Source organism: Mobula birostris, chromosome 9 (genome assembly GCF_030028105.1).
Source record: "Mobula birostris isolate sMobBir1 chromosome 9, sMobBir1.hap1, whole genome shotgun sequence".
In the NCBI taxonomy this organism is placed as follows: Eukaryota; Metazoa; Chordata; class Chondrichthyes; order Myliobatiformes; family Myliobatidae; genus Mobula; species Mobula birostris.
Window position 1 is genome coordinate 154,099,482 of NC_092378.1, and position 23,735 is coordinate 154,123,216.

Here is a 23,735-nt window from a genome sequence, read left to right on the forward strand (position 1 = left end):
TATCTGAAATTTTAAAAACCGAACATCAAGGAAAATGGGTCAACACACATCAAAGTTGCTGCGTTCACCAGCAACTTTGATGTGTGTTGCTTGAATTTCTAGCATCTGCAGAATTCCTCATGTTTAAGGAAAATGGGTAAGAGATTTTCGGCTTAGCCACAGCATAAAAATTATCTCATTTTTATTATTCAAGTTTGTGGTTTGACGTGGAGATAAATGTATGATTGACCAGACAATTGGAGTATATTTTGGTTCTAACTTTTGAGGCAAAGAGGATGTCTGGGTTAATGAAGGCTCCTTTGTATTTATCAGATAAATACATAAAAGCAGATGGCTTTAGTGATTAGAGAAACCGCAAACCAGTGATTCGAAAACTGAAAGAGCAGTGATGAGGTTCACCACTGATGAACTAGTTAATGCAGACAACTGGAAGGAGAAACCACAGTAGGTCTTACACAGTGAACGGTAGGGCACTGAGGAGTGTGGTCGAACAGAGGGACCTGGGAATGCAGATTTATAATTCCTTAAAAGTGGAGTCGCAGGTAGAGGGGCTGGTAAAGAAAGCTTTTGGCATATTGACCTTCATAAATCAATGTATTGAGTACAGAAAATGGTATGTTACATTGAAGTTATGTAAGACGTTAGTCAAGCCTAATTTGGGGTATTATGTGCCATAGGAAAGATATCAATAAGATTGAAAGACAAGAGAAAATCTGCAGATGCTGGAGAAGATTGAAAGAGCGTGGAGAAAATTTACAAGGATGTTGCTGGGACTTGAGGACCTGAGTTGTTGAATTTTTATTTTTTTGCAGCTCGAGCTGTTAAAACCTGAGCTATGGGCATAGCCAAGCACACTCATTTCTCAATTGCTTGGAACTTTCAGACTGTTCCAGTGGTGTTTAATAATGTGGCTTACTGAAGATTTACATAGATATTACTGGGTAGCCTAATGTTTAATACTATTGTGTATTCCCTTTGGGATGATACCAGTTGTAGATATTACTATTGGGACAATGTATACCTTCTTCAGGTTTCATAGTCCTTCAACTTCCTCTTAATTCAGCATATTTCTGGTGGCTTTTACTTTGATTTCTGTATGTTATGTGTGTTTGGAGTGGCTATGTCTATTAAGTAAGTTATTCTTGCTGCTATATCCTGTAATATTTTATCCAGATGGTTATTATGGATTGTCCTATCTGTAATAATGGATCAGCTGTAATATAATTTGTTGAACTCTGACTTTCTCCTCCTGTCCTGACCGGGAGAGCTATGCTCACTGAAGTCAGGGCTTTATACTTCAGCTCTTGGTAGGGTCACCCAAGTCAAATAGGTAGAGCCAGACTAACAGTGGTGCATCGGTCCTCCAGGTTCAGGCTAACAACCCTGACTGGTCAAACAAAACTGTTACAGAAACAGCAATGAAGAATCCTTCTACATCTGAGTGCGATGGTATTCCTGAGTCTCCACCCAGGACGTGCATGACTCACTGTAGTGTAAACGAGAAGGAAGATACTGGCACGATGAAGGAAGCCCTAAACACTGCAAAGACCAAGACCAAAACTGGTTTCCGGAATGTATGTACCATGTCCAGGGCAGGCTACAGTGGTCCAGAGCTGGAGGACCTCCACTGCCGCTCTGACAGCCAGTGGCATTTCAGACCGTGTGTAAGTAAGGAAGCAGAAAGCATGAATGTCGAAGACTGAAGTCAGCGTGTCCAGGGGTGGAGCCTGCAAGGTTGGAGGCTTGCTGTCTGCGAGTCTGGGACCTGACTGTGTGTGTGAGAGAGGGGCAGGGAGGGAAAGTGGTTTGTTTTGATGTTGTTTTTGTTGTTCGCTGAACATTGTGGACATGCTGTGTTGGTGCCAGAATGTGTAGCAAACTTGCAGCCTGCCCCCAGCTCATTGTTAGATTGTGTTGGTTGTTAATGCAAACAATGCATTTCAATGTACATGTGATAAGTAAACTTGGATCTTGAATCTTGTATCTTGTGAATGAGAGGCTTGAGTTTTCAGAATATCTAGTTTCTTTGTCCATTACTAGTCACATTAAATTAACCAGTAACTCAAGGCAACAATGCAATAAACTCTTCCCAAGCCCGTCCAATTGACGCCACAGCTATTGGATGACTTGGGTTCAGTTTTGATTTTCGGGATTATTTTCAAAGAGCAGTGGGGATGATGTAATTGGATAAGTATAAAGTTAAATCTGGCTGAATAGTCCGACAGTTTAGGTGACAGCAGCAGCTGAGAGTTACTGTAAGGGAAGATTTTGCAAAGGAATCCCTCAGTGACCAGGATTTGCTGCTGCCTATAAGACCGCGTGGGTTTCCTGATGTTCTCGTTTCCCCCACATTCTAAAGATGTATTGGTTTGAGTTGGCAAGACCTATGGGCATCTCCCAGCAGATGCTCAGACTGAGTTAGTCATTGACACAAATAATCCATTTCACGGTGTGTTTCAACACACTTGTGCTTAATTTTTAATCTTTATACCTCATTCCTGCTTGCTCTGACCAGTTGCTGAAACAACACTCAATGAAGAGCTCAAAAAGGCAAACCACTCAGTGCTCAGCTAAAACAAGGGATTCTCATTTTGGATACCAGGCAGGGTCACAACACACAGTCAATAATGTTCCTCAAAGTCAGGGCTGGGAGGATCCTGAAGGTCTGAGCAACTAAAAGTTCAGCTGATCAATCACAAAGAAGTGCCACAATCAGAACCAGCGTCAGGTTTAATCACACTAGCATATGCGGCAAAATTTGGTGTTTTGTGGGAGCAGTACATTGCAATTTATAATCAAAAGAACTATAAATTACAGTATGTATATACAAAGAAATCAAATTAAATAAGTCGTTCAAAAAGAGGGGGAAAATAGTGTGGTATTGTTCATTAGAGGGGCAGAAGCTGTTCCTGAATCACTGAGTGTGTGGCTTCAGGCTTCTGTACCTCCTTCCCACTGGTAACAGTGAGAAGAGGGCATGTCCTGGGTGTGGGGATCCTTAATGATGGATGACGTTTTTAGGGACTGTCTTTTGAAGGTGTCCTCGAGGCTGGGGGCTAGTGCTGGCTGAGTTTACAACTTCCTGCTGCCTTTTCCACTGTGCTGTGGCCCCTGCATATCCACGGTATATCTGCAGAAATTGGACGCTATTTACTTATTTGTTAAGATGCAATGTGGAACAGGCTCTAGCCTGATCACAGGAACACTTACAATGACCAATTAACCTACTGATTGGTAGGTTTTTGGACTGAGAGGGGAAACTGGCGCACCCAGAGGAAACCAGGTGTGCAATAGTTAACACAGAGGTACCAAACCAAGGACGTTACAATGGGCTGACAACATTGCTGCCATAGTACAGCTGTCACACACAAATGACCAAGTCCAGAGGTAACGAAAGGCTTTACTCAGGTGTTTGAAGCACGGCAGAATGGGATGTTATAGAAGCTGAACTGTTGTGTTATTATTTATCGATACAGCGTGGCCCAAACCACTGCGGCCCTTCGAGCCACGCCACTCTGCAACCTCTGACAAACCCAATTAAACCTACTAACCGGTGCTGCTTTGGAATGTGGGAGGAAACTGGAGCATCCAGGGAAAATCCACACGTTCCACGGGGAGGGCAGAGACAGACATCACTGGAACTGAACTCCAAACTCCGGAACGCCCCGCGTTTACCTGCAAACCAAAATAACCTGACACACATCTTGGTAATTAGAGATTGTAAATAGTATTTTCTTAAATGATAGGTAACAAGAGTATGAATTTTCTTGAGACACCAATTCCCCCACCAGCTAGAAATGTAGCTTGTAACAAGAACTTGTTAATGAGAATATAACTACTGTATTCAATAGGAACAGAGTTTATGTATGTAATGGGGTTGTGTTCTGATCGGTATTGTGGACATGCTCTGTTAGCCAGAATGTGTGGTAACACTTGCGAGCTGCCCCACCCCTGGCACATCCCTGTGTGTGGTGGTTGTTAACACAAATGACATGTTACACTGTGCATCTCAATATACAAAGAGACATAGGAGCAGAATTAGGCCATTCAGCCCATCAAGTTTGCTCCACCATTCCATCATGGTTGATTCCAGATCCCACTCAACCCCCTACACCTGCCCTCTCGCCGTATCCTTTGATGCCCTGACCGATCAGGAAACTATCAACTTACACCTTAAATATACCCACCGACTTGGCCTCCACTACAGTCTGTGGCAGGGCATTCCACAGATTCACTACTCTCTGCCTGAAAAAACTCCTCTTTACCATCTTTCCAAAAAGTTGCCCCTCAATTTTGAGGCTGTACCCTCTAGTTCTAGATACTCCCACCATAGGAAGCATCCTCCCCACATCCACCCTATCTAGTCCTTTCAACATTCAGTAGGTTTCAATGAGACCCTCCTGCATTCTTCTAAATTTCAGTGAGTACAAGCCCAAAGCTGCCAAACACTCCTCATATGTTAACCCCTTCATTCCCAGAATCATCCTCATGAATCTCCCCTGAACTCTCTCCAATAACACATCCCTTCTGAGATATGGGGCTCAAAACTGTTGACTATACTCCAAGTGCAGCCTGACTAGTTTCTTATAAAGCCTCAGCGTTATCTCCTTGCTTTTATACTCTATTCCCCTTGAAATAAATGTCAACATTGCATTTGCCTTCTTTACCACAGACTCAACCTGTAAATTAACCTTCTGGGAATCTTACATGAGACTCCCAAGTCCATTTGCACCTGTGATGTTTGAACCTTCTCCCCATTTAGATAATAATCTGCACTATTGTTCCTTTTACTAAAATGCATTATCATACATTTCCCAACACTCTATTCCATTTGCCACTGTTTTGCCCGTTCTTCCAGTTTGTCTATGTCCTGCTGTAATCACATTGCTTCCTCAGCACTACCTACCCCTGCACCAATCTTCATATCATCTGGAAACTATCACAAAGCCATCAATTCCATTATCTAAATCACTGACAATGTGAAAACTAGTGGTCCCAATACTGACCCGAGGAACACCACTAGTCACTGGCAGCCAACCAGAAAAGGCCCCCCCCCTTTATTTCCACTTGCTGCCTCCTGCCTGTCAGCCATTCCTCTGTCTATGCCAGTACCTTTCCTGTAACACCATAGGATTTTAGCTTGTTATGCAGCCTCATGTGGTATCTTATCAAATGCTTTCTGAAAATCTAAATAATATTCACTGCCTCTCCTTTGTCCACCCTGCTTGTTACTTCCTCAAAGAACTTAGATTTGTCAGGCAAGATTTCCCTTCACAGAAATCATGCCGACTTTAACTCATATTTTATCATTAGTCTCCAAGTACCCCCAAACCTCATCCTTAATAATAGACCAACACTTTCCCCAACCACTGAGGTCAGGCTAACTGGCCTATAATTTTCTTTCTTTTGCCTTCCTCCCTTCTTAAAGAGTGGAGTGACATTTGCAATCTTCCAGTCCTCTGGGACCATCCCAGAATCAGGTGATCCTTGATCATGATCATGACCAGTGCATCTGTTATTTCTTCAGCAACCTCTTTCAGGACTCCGATGTAGTCCATCTGTCCCACCTTAAGATCTTTGAGTAAACATGATGAATAAACTTGAATCTTGAGTTCTCAGAACAACTAGTTTTCTCGATATTAAGTTAACTGGTGACTGAAGCAACATTGCCTACACCTATGCAATAAAGCTCTTCCCAGACCCAACCAAACAACATTACAAGGATGAGCTGGGTTCCAGCAGTGGGGATGTAACTGGATGAGTGTAAAGTTAAAATGCTGAGTAATGCTGCATTTTAGGTGATAGCAGCAGCTGAGGGTTACTCTAAGAGGAGATTTTGCAAAGGAATTCATCAGTGGCAGGGATTTTCCATTATCTATAAGGAGTTTATACATTCTCCTCATGACTGCATGGGTTTCCTCAGGATGCTCTGGTTTCCTCACACATTCCTAAGATGTAGTGGTTAGATTTAGTAAGTTATGGGCACGCTATGCAGGCACTGTGGCACCACTCAAAGGGTGCTCCCCACGCATGCTCAGACTGAGGCGGTCATTGACAAAACACTGTTTCAATGTAGTTGTTAGAAATACACCCAAATCATGAGCCACTTCTGGATACTGGATTTTAAAAAAAAGCCTAAATTGGGAGACTGGGTGTGATTACCACAAACCAGGGAAGACAGAAAAGGTGATCTGGATATCCCACCTCGCCAAGAAGTGGTGAACGATTGTGGCGAAAGGTTCTGATGTGATGATTGTCCTTTTGGTACTGCAACACGAACCCATTCAGAATCAAAATCAGGTTTAGTAACACTGGCAGATGTCCTGAAATTTGTTGTTTTTGCTGCAGCAGTACAATACATAAAATCTATGAATTACAGCAGGTATATATAGAAATATTAAGTAGTGCAAAGTAATGAGGTAATGAGGTAATGCTGGTAGATACAATATACATTCAGAAATCTGAGGCAGAAGGACATGTTGGTGATAAACTGATTCTGAAGCTGTTCCTGAATCGCTGAGTGTGTGTCTTCAGGTTCCTGTACCTCCTCCTCGATGGTTACAATGAGAAGAGGGCATGTCCTGGGTGATGGAGGTTCTTAGTGATGGATGTTTCCTTGAGGCATTGCTCCTTTGAAGATCTCCTTGGCACTAGGGAGGCTAGTGCCCATGATGGAACTGACTCAGTTCACAACTTCAATTCTGAGGGTATGTCCTGGGAGTTGGGTTCCTTAATGGATGGATGGATGGATGAAGGATACTTTTTAACAATGCCCTCAGTGGTGGGGAGGCCAGTGCCCATGGAGCTGGATGAGTTTACAACTTCCTATGGCTTTCCCAGCCACCCCTCTCCCACCCCCAATCCTGTGCAGTGGCCCCTCCATGCCTGACAATGACACAACCGCTTAAATGCAATTGTAAATAGCAAATAAAATACAGGTGGGCAAATCCAGCTCACTACATTCCAAGGATCTGCAACTCTACATTGTCAAATCAAAACCAACTTTAAATAAAATGGCAGACAACTTCTACATAGTTGAGGAAATTTTTTTTTTTTTATTATTTGGAAACATCAGAAATGTGAAACCCAAATTTGGGTGCACACCTTATGAGTAGGCATACATTCTACCACTGGGAACATTGACATGTGCGTCAGGATGTTAAAAACACAAGTAGAACTCACTCCAATACCAGCACACAAAAGGACTATGATCAGATCCAATCTTTACCAATTATTACATCCAAGGAGATCTGAGCAAACACGATTACTGACAGTGCAACAATCTACTATATCATGGGGACTCCAGAAATCTTGCTTCATTATAATAATTGATGAATATTTTAAATCTTAAATAAAAATCCAGTGAAATGAAACTTACAATTCTAATTGAATCCAAGTGCTCCTCAACAGTAATATGAATTGGAAATTGCACGCACGTTCAGGAGCCACTACACCCAGCTCTTAAAACCAAATATCTAAATACACACACAGACAAGTCACTAACATTGTGCATTTACAAGAGATTTGACTACCAAATTGAGACAACTGTACACATTCTGGAGTTAAGACCATAAGAATGGAGCTGAATTTTATATTGCAGGGGTTTATTTGGTGGAGAGGATCAAAGCGACAATCAGGCCGTACAGACCCAACACTTCAGCAAAGATCAGGATGAGGATCATTCCAACAAATAACCTGGGCTGCTGTGCCGTCCCTCGTACTCCAGCATCACCCACTATGCCAATAGCAAAGCCAGCAGCAAGACCACTCAGACCCACGCTCAAGCCAGCACCCAGCTGGAGGAAGCTCCTGGAACACAAACAAAACACAGTTAAAGCTTTCACTGGTTGGGAGTCTGGCATCATCTATGGAGGGGAATTGATATTCAGTTGATATTCTGGGCAGAGGCCCTTCAAGACTGGAGAGGAAGGAGGCAGAAGCCAGAATAAGGTGGAGAAGGGGAAGGAGAACAAGCTGGCAGGTGATGATCTCCTTCAGTACATTCAATTCTTAGATTCCTTCTTCAGGCCTTTTTCCCTCCATCCAGCTTCTCACTTCATCCTCCTCCCCTACCCACGAACCTTCCCTCACAAACTGGTCTCACCCAACACCTGCCAGCTTGTACTTCTCCCTCCCTGCCCTCACCCTATTTAGCTTCTCCCCCCTTCACTTCAGTCTTAATGAAGGGCCTCAGCTTGAAATCAAAGCTTTGTCCTCCTCGGTAGATGCCACCTGACACAACTTCCTCCAGCATTGTTAATCTGGATTCCAGCTTCTGTAGAACCTGTTTATGATTTGTCAATACAGTAACTGAGCACCTTCTCACATTAATGTGGTTCAGGCTGCCTCAGACTAACCCAAGTGGTGTGACACTGAGGCCTGCCACTTGCATTTAAAAGCTTTCCTATTCAATTTCAATAGGCCAAACAGGCAGAAAAAAATCTCACTGCAGTGGGGAATGTTGCACATTTACATTTGGAATGAAGCCCATGTAAGAATGGGGCAAGTTTAAGGCCATGGAGATCAATTACTGCTGTACTAAAGCAGGTTAATAATCTACAGACAACTACTCAAAACAAATTCTAAAGGATTGTGCAAAATGTTTTCAAATGGTGGATATGAGAGGATGTGGAATTAGACCTTGGTCCTATGCAGCAATGAGAATATGAATGTTTACTCCAGCAAATTCAACTAAGCACATCAGACAGCAAGTGTAATTAATTCAGTGGAGAATTTACTAGTTTAATGAAACAAGCACATCTGGAAAATAGCCCAGAATTCAAACTATTGATCTTGCAAGAACTCCAATTATAGATTTTATCTTATGCTTACACAAACTAAACCATAGAGCAGAGATCACATACAAACTCAGAGGCAAGGACTGAGTTCTATAACATAGGCTGTCACTTAACCAGCACAAGGTCCTATGTACCTGGATGATGGGCATGTGGAAATATTCAGAACATCTATACCCAATACCAAACTAGATTCCCTCAGTCAACCAATTCAGAATGAGGAATACGGGAGTCCCCTATTCTTATCAAATGTTGGTAAAAGCCAGCAAGATTTAGAGCCAGAGGACCAAAGATATTCTGCTTAGTGGTACTTTAGAGCACGTTAGTTTTCCTGGTCAGTCAGTCAAGGGGACAAGAACAGATTAGGCCATGGCCCATCAAGTCTCACTTGCCATTCCAACAGCTAATGAATTGTCCCTCAATCCCATTCTTTGCCTCTCCCCACAATCCTTGACACCCCAACTAATAAAGAACCCATCAATTTCAGCTTTAAATACACCCAATGACATTGCCTACACAGCCTTGTAGCAATGAATTCCAGATCCAGCAACCTCTGGGTGAAGAAATTCCCATCTGTTCTACAGAAACATCCTTCTATTGAGTCTGTGCCTTCTGGTCCTAAATACTCCCCTCAGTACCCACCCACAGTAAACATCCCCTCTGCATCCACCACCTAAACTTTTCAATATTCATAGGTTTACAATGAGACCCCCCCATTCTCCTATTAGAAAAGTAATTTCTCATAGTAGCAAGCTTCACTGAGTGATGGTCATGATCATTCTCTTCCTCTCCACCACCCCCATAAACCAGGCAAGGCACAGATGGGCTTGCCAGGCCAGTGAGAAGTGTGCCTGATCAGTTCTATACTTTGTACAGACTACAGGCCCATTACCAAGTCCATGTAGGCTGAAGAACTAGATCCAATTTTCTCCCTAGACTGGCAAACCTGGCCATAGGAAATAATCTCTGCTGTGGGAACATACAAGGCAGCATGGCTTTACCATGTTGGTGAGTCAGCCCCTGCAGCTCAGCACTAAGCAGCTATACCAATCACCTCTGTACACCCAATACTCCAAGCTCCCCAATGACATGGAGATGCTGGATCCACATCAAATTTTATAACATGCTATGCTGTAAAAATCTTCCTGCACTTTATTCTACAATGACTCATTCCATTAGCTATTTCATTCCTGGAAATCTATCCCTTGTGCCTGGTACTAACTCAATTACAGTACTGTGAATTCAAAGTAAACTTCACCAGAGGTTAATAAGATGGCTGAAGAACTTCAACACAAACATTTAAACAAGAAAATAGCACCAGCACATCCACTTAGTAATGAAGCTCTGTACTCCAAGATGGCCAAGTAACATTAGTATATTGCTCATTAACCAATTTCCCCCAGGATCAAGTATGACTATGACTATTAACTCTTTCCTCCAATAATACAAAGTAGAAGAGTCCCCAATCTCATTTGTCCCACAAGGGCACACACTCAATATCCAATTCTTAGGCCATGACCTTCATGTTACTTAAACATGATAAACCCAAAAATGCTCAGATCCAATGAGAAGTGTCAGTACAACAGCTGAGTGCTCACACCCACGTGAAGGCAGCACTGCAACGTTTCACAGGACAATGGCAAATCACAAAACACTTCAGTGTGGCACCCCTTCCACCGTGGAACTCAGCAGCACTGACTAGTCAAATAACTTGTCCAGGTACCATACCAACAGCCATTTCACTAAAAGCAATGCCATCAAAACACTGGCTCCACATTGTAATGAGCAAATGCACCTTTAGGCTCATTCACCCAGTCACTCAATTACAAACTTAAAATTGCTTCCTCCATATAGTTAAAAGACCAACTGCAGGAGTATTGAGGCCATGATCACCCAGCATCAGCTGCAGTGGCTGGGGCATGTGATAAGGATGCCCCCATGTCGGCTATCCCGCAGGGTGTTATACGGCCGGCTACATCATGGTCAACACTCAGCTGGAAGGCCAAAGAAGTGCCTTGAGGATCACATGAAGAATGCTTTAAGGAAGTGCAAGATCAGACCCGAGGACCTGGAGGAGGTTGCTGCTGACCGTACCACTTGGTGTAGGGACGAAGTTCGTATTCTGGAGATGGAAAGAACAACCAGAAGACAGCAGAAGAGAGCCAGGAGAAACACAGCCACGGTTGCCACCACTACCACATAGACATGTCCCACCTGCAATAGTGCTTGTAGGTCCAGGATAGGACTGTATAGTCATCAGAGATCTCACCGTTAAAGGAGTGGATGTCATCATTGGATTTTGATGGGACAACTGAAGGTTGCCCCAGTATCCCAGGGATATTTATATAGTGGATTCCAGTTAATTGGGCCCTCAGTTGAGGCAGCTGCTTATTTGGGACAACTCAAAGAACAAAAACAGAAAATAGTTGGAATCACCTTTGTTTATTGGACACTATACTGCTTAATAGGGGCAGGAGGCTATTGCCAAACAGTTCCCAACTAGCATCACATGTGCCCACTTGTGTGGCCATTACACTACACTGTGCTTAGAACAGTTTAAATACTGTCACTTGCACGTGTTTAAAAAGCAGTGTTTTTTTGGTCATTGATAGTTGGAGAGATACAAGCAGCAAGACATTTCAGAATTGTTTGCTTACTGCAGTTTCAAGTATCCAAGCTTGGAGATGTCAGAATCAGCCAGGACTGAAAAATGAAACCACTTTACTACAAGTTAGGTAGGAACCGCAAAGAATTTAAAGATATCGACAATCACCTTGAAAGTTACAACAAAAATGAAGATAGAGGATGCAATAATTGACAGCATTGTATGAAGGCAGTACATTATCTACACTAGGTGTCTGTGCTGACTTTGCTCATTTACTGTCAAAATAACAGCATATCAGCAAACTGGATAAATAGGAATGAATAAGCAACTGCCCCGATTAACCAAAGGCCCAACTAACAAGAATCCACTGTATAAATGTCTCCAGGTTGCTGGGGCAACCAGTGAACAAAGGATCTTTTAACTAGAGAGGAAGCAATTCAAGTTGTTTTGTAATTTAGTGATTGATCAATTGGCCATAAAGGTGTATGGAACTGTTCAGCCAACCCCTTAACCTACTGCAAGATCAATCTGACTCTTTGCTCCCACACAACTCATTTTTCTATCATGTGCATACCCAGGAGTCTTAAATGTCCCTGATGCATGCCTCTACCACCATTCCTGACAGCACATTCCACACACCAAACTTACCTCTGGAGGAAAGTATTGGGGAGGGGGGGGCACATCAATCATCTTAGTTATGCCCCTCATATTAACCATTTCAACCCTGGGGAAAAAATCTGACAATCCACTTGTTTTAGACCACAAGACAGGAGCAGAATTAGGCCATTCAGCCCATCAAGTTCACTCTGCCTTTTCATTCATGGCTGATCCCAGATCCCATTCAACCCCATACAATTGCCTTCGTCAAATCCCTGGATGCTCTGACCATCAGGAAACTATCAACTTCCACCTTAAATCTTCACATGGACTTGGCGTGAGAGTCTACACATAGACGGAGTCTACGGCAGAACATTCCACAGATTTACTATGGCTAAAAATCTTCGTTACCTCTGTTCTAAAAGGTCACCCCTCAATTTTGAAGCTGTGCCCTCTAGTTCTGGATAGCCCCACATCCTCTCCACATACCCCCATCTAGTCCCTTCAACATTTGGTAGGTTTCAATGAGATCCCCCTGCATTCTAATAAATGAAGTGAGTACAGGGCCAAAGCTGCCAAACACTCCTTGTTAGCCCCTCAATTCCTGGAGTCACCCCAGTGAGCCACCTCTGGACTCTCCAATGAGAACACATCCTATAGGATCCAAAACGCTTGACAATATTCCCAAGTGTGGCCTGACACATCTTAAAGGCTCAGCATTATTTCCTTGCTTCTATTTTTATTCTTTGAAATAAATGCCAACATTGCATTTGTCTTCTTTACCACACTCAGCCTATATGGGAGTCTTGCACAAGGATTCCCAAGTCCCTCTGCATCTGATGTTTGAACCTTTTCCCCACTTAGTCTGCACTATTGTTCCTTTTACCAAAATGCACTATCACATTTCCCAACACCATTTCATCTGCCACTTTTATGCCCATTCCTCCAATTTGTCCAAGTCCTGCTGTATTCACATTGCTTCCTCAGCACTACCTACCCTCCACCCATTTGTATCATCTGCAAACTTTGCCAAAGTCATCAAGTCCATTATCCAAATCATTGACAGTTTGAAAAGTAGCAGTCCCAATACCAATAGTCACTGGCAGCCAACCAGAGAAGTCCCCTCTATTCCCACTTACTGCCTCCTGCCCGTCAGTCATTCCTCTATCCATGCATCTCTCCTGATAGTATTTCATCTTATTGAGCAGCTTCATGTGTGGCACCTTATCCAATGCCTTCCAAAAATCCAAGTAAATGACATCCACTACCTCTTTGCCAACCCTGCTTATTACTGCCTTAAAGAACTAACAGATTTGTCAGGCAAGATTTCCCTTTACAGAAACCATGCTGACTTCGATTTATTTTACCCTTGTCTCCTAGTACCTCGAAACCTCATTCTCTTATAGACTCCAACACTTTCCCAACCACTGAGGTTAGGCTAATTGGCCTACAATTCCTCCTTTTGCTTCCCCTCCCTTTAAAAAGTGGAGTGATATTTTCAATCTTCCAGTACTCCAGGACCATGCCAGAATCAAGTAATTCTTGAAAGATCATAACCAACGAATCCATTATCTCTTCAATAACCTCTCAGGACTCTGGGATGTAGTCCATCTGGCCCAGGTGACTTACCCACCTCAAGACCTTTGAGTTTGCCTAGCACTTTCTCCCTTTGTAATAGCAATGACACCCACTTCTGCTCACCAACATTCCGACCTCTGGCATAGCTAGCATCTTCCACGGTGAAGACAGGTGCAAAGTACCCATTCCGTACATCTGCCCTTTCCTCCCCTGCCCACCCACCCCCCCAATTATTACCTTTTTCTTGCTACTTAGAACAACTTCAGTAATCTAGCTAGAGCCTGAAAGCTGCGACAAATTTCTTTTGGAAAATGTCCAGATGCCCAAGTCACAGGGAAACACAAACCAAGGCCAAAACCAAACTATATGACATAACAACTGCAGCCCAGTGGTTTTTAACCCATCTCTGCTAAAGACTTGGGGGTTAACACCTGTCCAATTGATGTTAGTACTAGTCACTAAACTATAAAGCACTGGCAAAGCAGATACACTCAAGTGACTAGCTACCACACACTCACAGCACAGAAACAGGCCCATTGGCCCAACTCAACTTTGCAAACCAAGGTGCCCACCTAGTCAATCCCTTTGCCTGTATACAGGCTTCCTATGTACCCATCTTGTGTCCTCACTTCTATTACCTCCTCTGGAAGTTCATTCCATACTGATCACTGTGGGGAAAGCACGCCACTCAGTCTCACATTTGTCACCCAAAACCTACACTCTAGTATTTTAAATTCCCTACCACAGAATGCAACTGTGCAAGCACGTCACCCCAAAATGTTGTGCTGACCTTCCAACTTGCTCCATGATTAGGATTGCTGCTTTTTACGATGTATGTCAATGATTTGGACTACGGTATTAATAGATTTGTGGCTAAGTTTGCCGATGATACAAAGATAAGTGGAGGAGTGGGTAGTGTTGAGGAAACACAGAGCCTGCAGAGAGGCTTAGATAGTTTAGGAGAATGGGCAAAGTGGCAAATGAAATACAATGTTGGAAAGTGTATGGTTATGCACTTTGGTGGAAGAAAAACTGGCAGATTATTGTTTAGATGGGGAGAGAATTCAAAATGCACAGGGATTTGGGAGTCCTTATGCAAGATACCCTAAAGGTTAACCTCCAGGTTGAGTCAGTTGTGAAGGCCGCAAATCCAATATTGGCATTCATTTCTAGAGGTATTGAATAAAAGAGCAGGGATGTAATGTTGAGGCTCTACAAGGCAAGCAACACACATCAAAGTTGCTGGTGAACACAGCAGGCCAGGCAGCATCTCTAGGAAGAGGTACAGTCGACATTTATGATTAATTTACTCAACTCCCCTCACCGTAATGCCCTTTCATCCACGAGCATCTTGATAAATAATGTAACAAAGACAACCCTCCTCGGCAGGCCCATGACAGATAACTACCAAATCTGATCAAGGTCTGATATTCCACTAGCTATGGCCATCAATATACTCAATTTCTGGCAATCACTGTTCTTATCTAATTCGTGACAAATATCTTACGTCCATACCACATCCCCCAGTTCAAACTTTGTTCCTTTGTCCTTTTGCACGTATTTTGGCCAAAGGCTTTTAAAATTGATGACCCAGCTATTATTGCCCATTAGCAGGTCTGTAATCCTCAATTTCCTTTAGACATGGGAGTAGCTAATATAATAAAACCATAAATACTTTAAAGACAATCAGGGCCATACTTTTAGAAGACCGCATACAAAATAGAATAAAAACTTAACATTGTTATTAGCACACAGCAAGGATTACTGAATATTTCATTAAATATTAAAAGATGCTGTACATGGCTCAATGAATAGACTACCTTCCACACCTGTTCATTTTGATGCTCAGAAACAAACTTCATTTAATACAAGACAGTAGATATCTGACCCAGATACTTACTTAAATAATGTTATCTTTTCTGTGAGTGAGTTGGCAATTAGTACTGCCACCACCAGTCCGTAGATAGCAATGATACCTGCCATGACGACTGGAATGATGGATTTCATGATTAACTCAGGCCTCATGACCGACATGGCCGCAATTCCTGTACCACTCTTGGCCGTCCCATAAGCCGCTCCTAGGGCTAAACAGAGAGAAAAAAAAAACAAACACTGGCTCATACCAAGTTTAATACCAGTTGTACAAGGTGCTTGATTTCATAATTTGTAGAAAAAAGGACACACTGGTGCATTAGTCAAAAACTCCTAGGTAGCTTTGGTAGTGGGTTGTATGGCATGCCCAGGGAAGGGTAGCACCTCAAGTGAAGGGCTCGCTTTTGGGTCCCTCTGGACGCCCTGCTCTGTGGCCCCAAATAGCTGTTTGCATGCAACAGCAGCTGCACCCAGTACTCTGCTTCAACAGGCAGGTTAAACCAGGTGGGAGTAGCCGGTGAGATAGGGACATGCGAGTCAGCTTCAGTGGACTGGGCAGATGAGATCAGTGGCCAGGAAAGTGGTTCTGCAACACTGGACAATGAAGGGTATGACAAGGCACAGAAGTAGACAGTCATCCACAGCAAGCAGGGCAGACTGCTATTTGCGACAACTACATATCACTGGACCCAGACTTGAAGTCATGAGAATGGAACTGTCCTAGTACAAAGGCTTTTCCACTTTAAAAACTCTCGTACAGATCTCCTGTTGTTGGATACGATGGACAACCAACATTAGGTAGCAAGTCAGAACAACGGAAACTGGAAACAGCAGCTTGAGAAATTCTTAGTCTATGCAATTCAAGGTGTACTGGATCTGCAAATCTACATCTTCCATAGGAAGGTGGCAGATGGTAATGATCTGTGACAGAAGGACTGATCTTCATTACTACCAAATCAATTCCATTTTTACCAGCACACCATCTGCAATAGGACTCAATGAGAAACTTCTGAAAAATCCTATACAGTCCAAAAGAAATCACGCAGTTTCCTCTCAACTAATCCCTTTGTAGAAACATATCTCCATTTTGACCTGTTGCATGTGATGCAATTAGAAAAGTACATCAACTATTTCATTAAGAGCTAAGATTTGCCATGTCAAAGACTGCGGCAAATTTCTACAGATACATAGTGGACAGCATTCTATCTGTTGCATCACCATCTGGTAAGGAGGAGCCACTACACAGGATTGGAAAAAGCCGCAGAAGGTCAAACTCACCCAACTCTATCATAGGCGATTGCTGCCCCAGCATCAAAGACACCTTCAGAAGGCAATGCCTCTGCAAAGTGGCATTCATCTCCAAGGACACGCATCACCCAGGGGAGACATCCACTCATGGCTACCACCAAGGATGTACAGGAGCCTGAAGACGCCGTTTTAGGAACAGCTTCTGCCCCTCCACCAGATTTCTGAAGGTTCCATGAACACTGCCTCACTGTTTTGCACTACATTTCTTACTTAAACTTACTTCAGCCTTCATAAATCAAAGGAAGTTCAGGAGATGGGATGCTACATTAAAGTTTTGCAAGATGTTGGTAAGGCCCAATTTGAAGTATTGTATGCAGTTTGGTCACCTACCTACAGGAAAGATGTAAACAAGGTTGAAAGAGTACAGAAGAAGTTTACAAGGATATTGCCAGGACTGGAGGACTTGTGTTATATCAAAAGATTGATAGAGGTATACAAAATTACAAGGGGCATAGAATAGATAGGGTAAACAAGCATTTTTCCAGAGGTTGTGTAGGACTACAACCAAAGGTCATGGCTTAAGGGTAAAGGTGAAAAGTTTGAGATTGCCAGCACAAGTGTCCATGTGAGTGCAATTTCACTGTTAGAGACATTTGGATAGGTATATGAATAGTAGGGATATGGAGGGCTATGGTCCTGATGTAGGTCGATGGGAGTAGACAGTTTAAATAGTTTCAGCATGGACTAGATGGGCCAAAGAGCCTGTATGCATTACCACTATGAGATAGTGTTAGTCTGGATGGGCTGTTCAATGAGCCTGATCACAGGACAACTTACATGACCAATTAATCTACAAACCAGTAGTTTCTTGGACTGCAGGAAGAAACCGTACCTGGAGAAAACCAACATATTCCACAGGGAAGTACAGACTGCTTACAGATGACAATTGAGCTCCAACTCCAAGCTATAATAGGCGGGAGGAGAAGATGGAAGCGCATTGCACGTGCGCAGCTCTCTGGTGAAAAATGATGTTGTATCTGTTAAATGGGGACCGTGGACAATTTCTGATTTGATGGAGATAGACATAGAAACATAGAAAATAGGTGCAGTAGGCTATTCGGCCCTTCGAGCCTGCACCACCATTCAGTACGGATCATGGCTGATCATCCAACTCAGAACCCTGTACCAGCCTTCTCTCCATACCCCACCCCCTGACCCCGTTAGCCACAAGGGCCATATCTAACTCTCTCTTAAATATAGCCAATGAACTGGCCTCAACTGTTTCCTGTGGCAGAGAATTCCACAAATTCACCACTGTGTGAAGAAGTTTTTCCTAATCTTGGTCCTAAAAGGTTTCCCCTTTATCCTCAAACTGTGACTCCTCATTCTGGACTTCCCCAACATCGGGAACAATCTTCCTGCCATCTAGCCTGTCCAATCCCTTTAGGATTTTATACGTTTCAATAAGATCCCCCCCCTCAATCTTCTAAATTCCAGAGAGTATAAGCCTAGCCGATCTAGTCTTTCATCATATGAAAGTCTTGCCATCCCAGGAATCAATCTGGTGAACCTTCTTTGTACTCCCGCTATGGCAAGGATGTCTTTCCTCAGATTAGGGGGCCAAAACTGCACACAATACTCTAGATGTGGTCTCACCAAGGCCTTGTACAACTGCAGTAGTACCTCCCTGCTCCTGTGCTCGAATCCTCTCGCTATAAATGCCAGCATACCATTCGCCTTTTTCGCCTGCTGTACCTACATGCCCACTTTCAATGACTGGTGTATAATGACACCCAGGTTTCATTGCACCTCCCCTTTTCCTAATCAGCCACCATTCAGATAATAATCTGTTTTCTTGTTTTTGCCACCAAAGTGGATAACCTCACATTTATCCACATTAAACTGCATCTGCCATGAATTTGCCCACTCACCTAACCTATCCAAGTCACCCTGCATCCTCCTCACAGCTAACACTGCCACCCAGCTTCGTGTCATCTGCAAACTTGGAGATGCTGCATTTAATTCCCTCATCTAAGTCATTAATATATATTGTAAACAACTGGGGTCCCAGCACTGAGCCTTGCAGTACCCCACTCGTCACTGCCTACCATTCTGAAAAAGTCCTGTTTATTCCCACTTTTTGCTTCCTGTCTGCCAATCAATTCTCTATTCACATCAATACCTTACCCCCAATACCGTGTGCTTTAAGTTTGCACACTAATCTCCTGAAGAACTGAAAGTGTTTTGACCGAAAACACACGACAATTCTTCCCCATTTCCACTTGAAACATGTTTTATCCAGACTTCCTCCAGCAGATTGTTGTATCACAAATCACGTGAACATCGTCATCTAGTGCGCAATGCCTCAAATAACCCCCAATATGATAATTCCTCTTTTTCTAACTACTGCCAAGTCTTAAATGTTCATAAGCTTTTTTGATTAGTCTGCCTAGCATCATTTACTTTTTTGTTGAAAAATAGAATTGACTTACTTTGAAGTCTGTCAAGTAATTTTGATCGTGAAACCGTCCCTTTTCCTTCCCTGCCTTTGCCCTTAGCTCATCTGTATGACTGCACACGAGATACCCACTAAGAATGTGTATTAGACGTGAAAGCACAGAGGAACATCTAGAGAAATTTCTGAAATGCCCGTCCACTGCTGTCGTTACTGTGGGGTCGAGAATCTTTGAGGGTAGGCCTCAAAATCCCCGGCCTTGCCTGCTTTTGGCGACCGAGAAAGAGGTCAAATTGCTCAGACAGAGCTGATGCTCAGTACTCAGTGTCGGAGAGCTGATCAGAGCTCAAAGTATTTGGATGACTCAGAGTCGGACTGTGGTCGGCGTGGCAGGGAGAGTTTTTCCTCCCCTCTCCCGTCTGCATGAGATGTGGGACATTTGAGAAACTTTGAACTTTACTGTGCTCATGGACTTTCTTCATCAAGTTATGGTATTGTTACACTGTTGTAACTATATGTATAATTATGTGGTTTTGTCAGTTTTTTCAGTCTTGGTTTGTCCTGTGTTTTTGTGACATCACACTGGAGGAAATAATGTATCATTTCTTAATGCATGCATTACTAAATGACAATAAAAGGGGACTACGTGTCTTCATAATCTAATCTAATAGCATTGTGCTATCTGCTACACTACCAGAGAAATAGCAGATAGGTTAACCCAGATGTGCAAGAGGATCCATTTATCGAAGTCTAATGCAGGAGTAAATACAGAGAATGTCAGAACTCTTGGCAGACATTGTACAGATGGATCTTAGGATCCAAGTCCATAGCTCCTGACAACCAGTAGGTAGGATTAAAAAACCAGTATGCTTGTCTTTTCCAGTCAGGGACTTGAATAAAACTTGGAAGTCACACTGCATCTGTACAAAACTTTTGTCAGGCCGCAATGGAAAGGACTGAATTAGATAGGAGGCTAATGAAGCTCACATTTCCTAAACCAGGGGTTCCCAACTTTATGCCATGGACCAATACCATTAAACAAGCAGTGCATGGACCCCAGGTTGGGAACTCCTGGTCCTAGAGGTGCAATTAGCATTTCCCATTACCTGCTTCAAAGTTCAGTCAATTTGTTAAAGAACCAAAGTATTATCAAAGTACAATTGTCACTATGCTACTGAGATTAATTTTCTTGCAGGTATTAACAGAAAAAACAATGGAAAACTGCACACATGACAACGTGCAAAAGACAAATTTCACATACAAAAATAAAAATAATCAATAGGGAACACCTTAAAAGTCAGCCTATAGGTTGTGGAATCAGTTCAGTGTTGCGAGATTGAAGTTAACACCTCTGGCTCAGCAGTCTGATGGTGAGGGGTTACAGCTGTTCCTGAACCTGATACTGGTCCCAAGGCTCCTGTACCTTCTTCCTGATGGCCATAAAGGAGGAGATAGCCTGGACGGTGGGGGGTCCTTGATGTTGGATGCTTTCCTGCAACAGCTGTTAGATGTGCTCAATGGTGTGGAGCACTTTACCCATGATGGGCTGGTCTGTATTCACTACTTTTTGTATTTGAGGGCTCTATACCAAGCATGAATCAACCAGTCAATGTACTGAAAGTACAAGGGAAAGAGCGACGAGAACTGGTCCAGAATGAAGTAAGGGCAGCTGTGGAGGAGGAGAGGACCAGCAGAGCTGTGGCAATGAAACAGCAAGGAGCCTGGACCAAATGGGAGCAGGTGATCGAGCAAAAGATCACGTGGAATGATCTCTGGAAGGTAGATCCATACCACATCAAGTTCCTTATCCAGGCTGTTTATGACGTCCTTCCTAGCCCATCCAACCTGCACTGCTGGGACCTCGCAGAACGACCAGTTTGCCCCCTCTGTGAGAAGACCGGTACGCTAGAGCATATTCTGAGCTGCTGCGCCAGAGCTCTTGCAGATGGTCGTCATCGGTGCTGGCATGATCAGGTCCTCTGGACAACTGCTGAGACAATCTGCAGCACCCTTAACATCTGCCGGAAAACAAGTCCGGTCAAGAATACCATCTGCTTTGTCAAAGAGGGAGAAAGAACAACAGAACACCAGAAAGAAACTGGGTTGCTCTTCACTGCGCAGGACTGGAAGCTAAAAGTAGACCTGGGAAAACAGCTGCACTTTCCTCCCCACATCACAGAGACAACACTGCGGCCCAACATTGTGTTGTGGTCCGACTCACTAAAGCATTTTCTTATGCTTGAGCTTACCATGCCGTGGGAAGAACGCATGGAGCAGGCCTACGAGCGGAAAAGAGCCAAGTATGAAGATCTGAAGAATAACGGCTAAAGAAGAGGCTGGAGAGCAAAGTGTTGGCCTGTGGAGGTTGGGTGTCGTGGTTTTGCAGGCCAGTCACTCTGCAAGGTACACACTGCACTTGGAATCACAGGAGAGAGAAGGAGAGCCATTTCTGCCACCACAGATGCAGCAGAGAAAGCATCAAGATGGCTCCGGATAAAGAGGGCAGATCCGTGGGATGCTGCTGGGGCACAGGCTGGGCTCTGATCAACACCGGTCAGGTCACCTAGGCGAGGATGTATGTTGTTGAAAGACCTGAAACACCTGACAACCCCGTTTAACATCACTGATGATGTGCCCTAGCTTAGCATCATGCAGATGTTTCTGTAAGAATAAGAATCCACCACATCTACAGAAGTTCAAAGTTTTAGATGACATGCTGGATCTGTGTCAACTTCCAAGTTTGCTTGTGCTGTTCTGAAGCACAGATACACAAGCCCTAGTTTGTTAAGCATTAATGTGGTTGGCTTGGTCAATGCCATGCCAGCACAATCCCACCTCAGAATACCAGTGGGATCCTCAGCAACAGTAATACAATTAAGTGACAAGAATACAGTTGGTCTTGGATGTATTTGTGAACATTTCTTACCTGTTAGCAATTGCAAATGTTCCACTGAACAAACCAAGCCACATGCAAGTTATTGATGATTGGGACAGCACTATGAGTAAACCCCATCACGTTTCACCAACCCAAACCACCTTATGCTAGGAGTAACCCAACAACTGGGGATCCCACCCCTCCCCCTTGCCTTGGAGAAGGCCCTATTCTGTCTTGTTGCCAACAGTCATCTAACCAATGCAATGTAGTGGTTAGCACAATTTTGCAACACCAGTAATTATGATACTATTTCTGTATGTTCCCCCTGTGACTGAGCATGCTGTTAGTGCCAGAAGCATGATGACGCTTACAGGCAGCCTCCAGCACCTCCTCGACTGTCGATTGTTGACTAAAACAATGCATTTCACTGTTTCAATGGGCATGTGACAAATGTTGTGTAGACCACAGCCTCATTACACAGGGTCACCTGCTGTAGCTGCCCTAGGAGAAGATGCTAGAGGCTGTGGGGGGAGAGGGCACTGGCATAGCAGGACTGCTGCTGGTGCTATCCCACCAGTGTTCACTCAGTGAAAGACAAGCTGCATTGCATTCATCTCCAGTTGAACTAGACAAGCTGCATACTTGTGTTGGCAGAAACATGGCTCCAGGACATCATATACACCTTTAATCTACAGGCCATGAGACTCAGGGAACTTGGACTTTTTAAATAACCATTTTTCTACCTTAATTACTGTATATGCTATTGTGCTTTGTACTAAGTGACTGATGAAACTGTGTTTTGCACTTTGGCCTGAGGAACATGTTTTGTTTGGCTGTATGTGTATGGTTGAATGACAAACTTGATCCAATTCCTCTACTGATCCATAGTTGGAGTAAGAAATTATACAAGCTGGGAGTCCCTGAGAAGCCAGTGGCTGGGGCCGAGTTTTCAATGTGTACAATAGCAGTGATGGGAATAGACCAACTAGAGCGAGGTAAAGTGTGTTTGTCATTTCATAAAAAAAACAGGAAGATTCCACTGTTTGTCATCTTGTATGACATAACTTGGCTAAACATGACTAATCCAGGAGTACAGAACTTCAGTATTGCAACGAAGATTTTGTTTCTCTAGAGCAGGGGCCCCAACCTTTATGCCATGGACCCCCACGATTAACAAGAGTCTGAGGACACAAGGTTGCGATCCCCTGATCTTGGGGGTTTTGCCAAACCCAACAATTTCTTGATGCGTGAAATCAGGTTCATGGGTTTGGTGAGTGAGGACAGGAGACACTCACTACCAGTAAGTCAGTTAACTATTTACAGGACAAGAAAGACGAAGCATTCAGTAAACTCAAGTTACAGTTACAAATACTTATCTAAATTGAGCACTCAAACTGGCAGGTCAAGACAGTGGTAAATACTTAGTATGCCTAGGCCCTCTTTACTACAGTACTGACCCCAAGCCCATGGTGACCCAGAGAATATAGAGAGCTTGTGGTCTCCACTTGCTAAATTTAAACTACTGGCAACACATGAACTAAATGGTAGCCAGTGCGAGGGGCTGCATCACAACTGAAATTGACAAAAAATAGACTGAGGACCTTGAGGGCACACTGAATAATTCAGGAACAGCTTCCCTCTGCCATCACATTTCTGAATAATTGCAGAATCAACACAAACCATTTGAGGACAATGTTATCAAGTTGTGAA

General features: G+C 43.4%; 1 protein-coding gene across 1 annotated transcript in view; it reads right to left on the reverse strand.

The window, feature by feature from the left end:
- Nucleotides 1-7,035: 7,035 nt before the first annotated feature.
- atp6v0cb (ATPase H+ transporting V0 subunit cb) overlaps nt 7,036-23,735 on the reverse strand; it is a 28,403-nt gene continuing 11,703 nt past the window's right edge. The window contains exons 2-3 of the mRNA XM_072269216.1: nt 15,476-15,659; nt 7,036-7,809 (exon numbers count right to left, since the gene is read on the reverse strand). Of these exons, the coding sequence (XP_072125317.1) occupies nt 7,605-7,809; nt 15,476-15,659 (389 nt within the window). The 3' untranslated portion in view covers nt 7,036-7,604. The remainder of the gene's footprint in view (nt 7,810-15,475; nt 15,660-23,735) is intronic.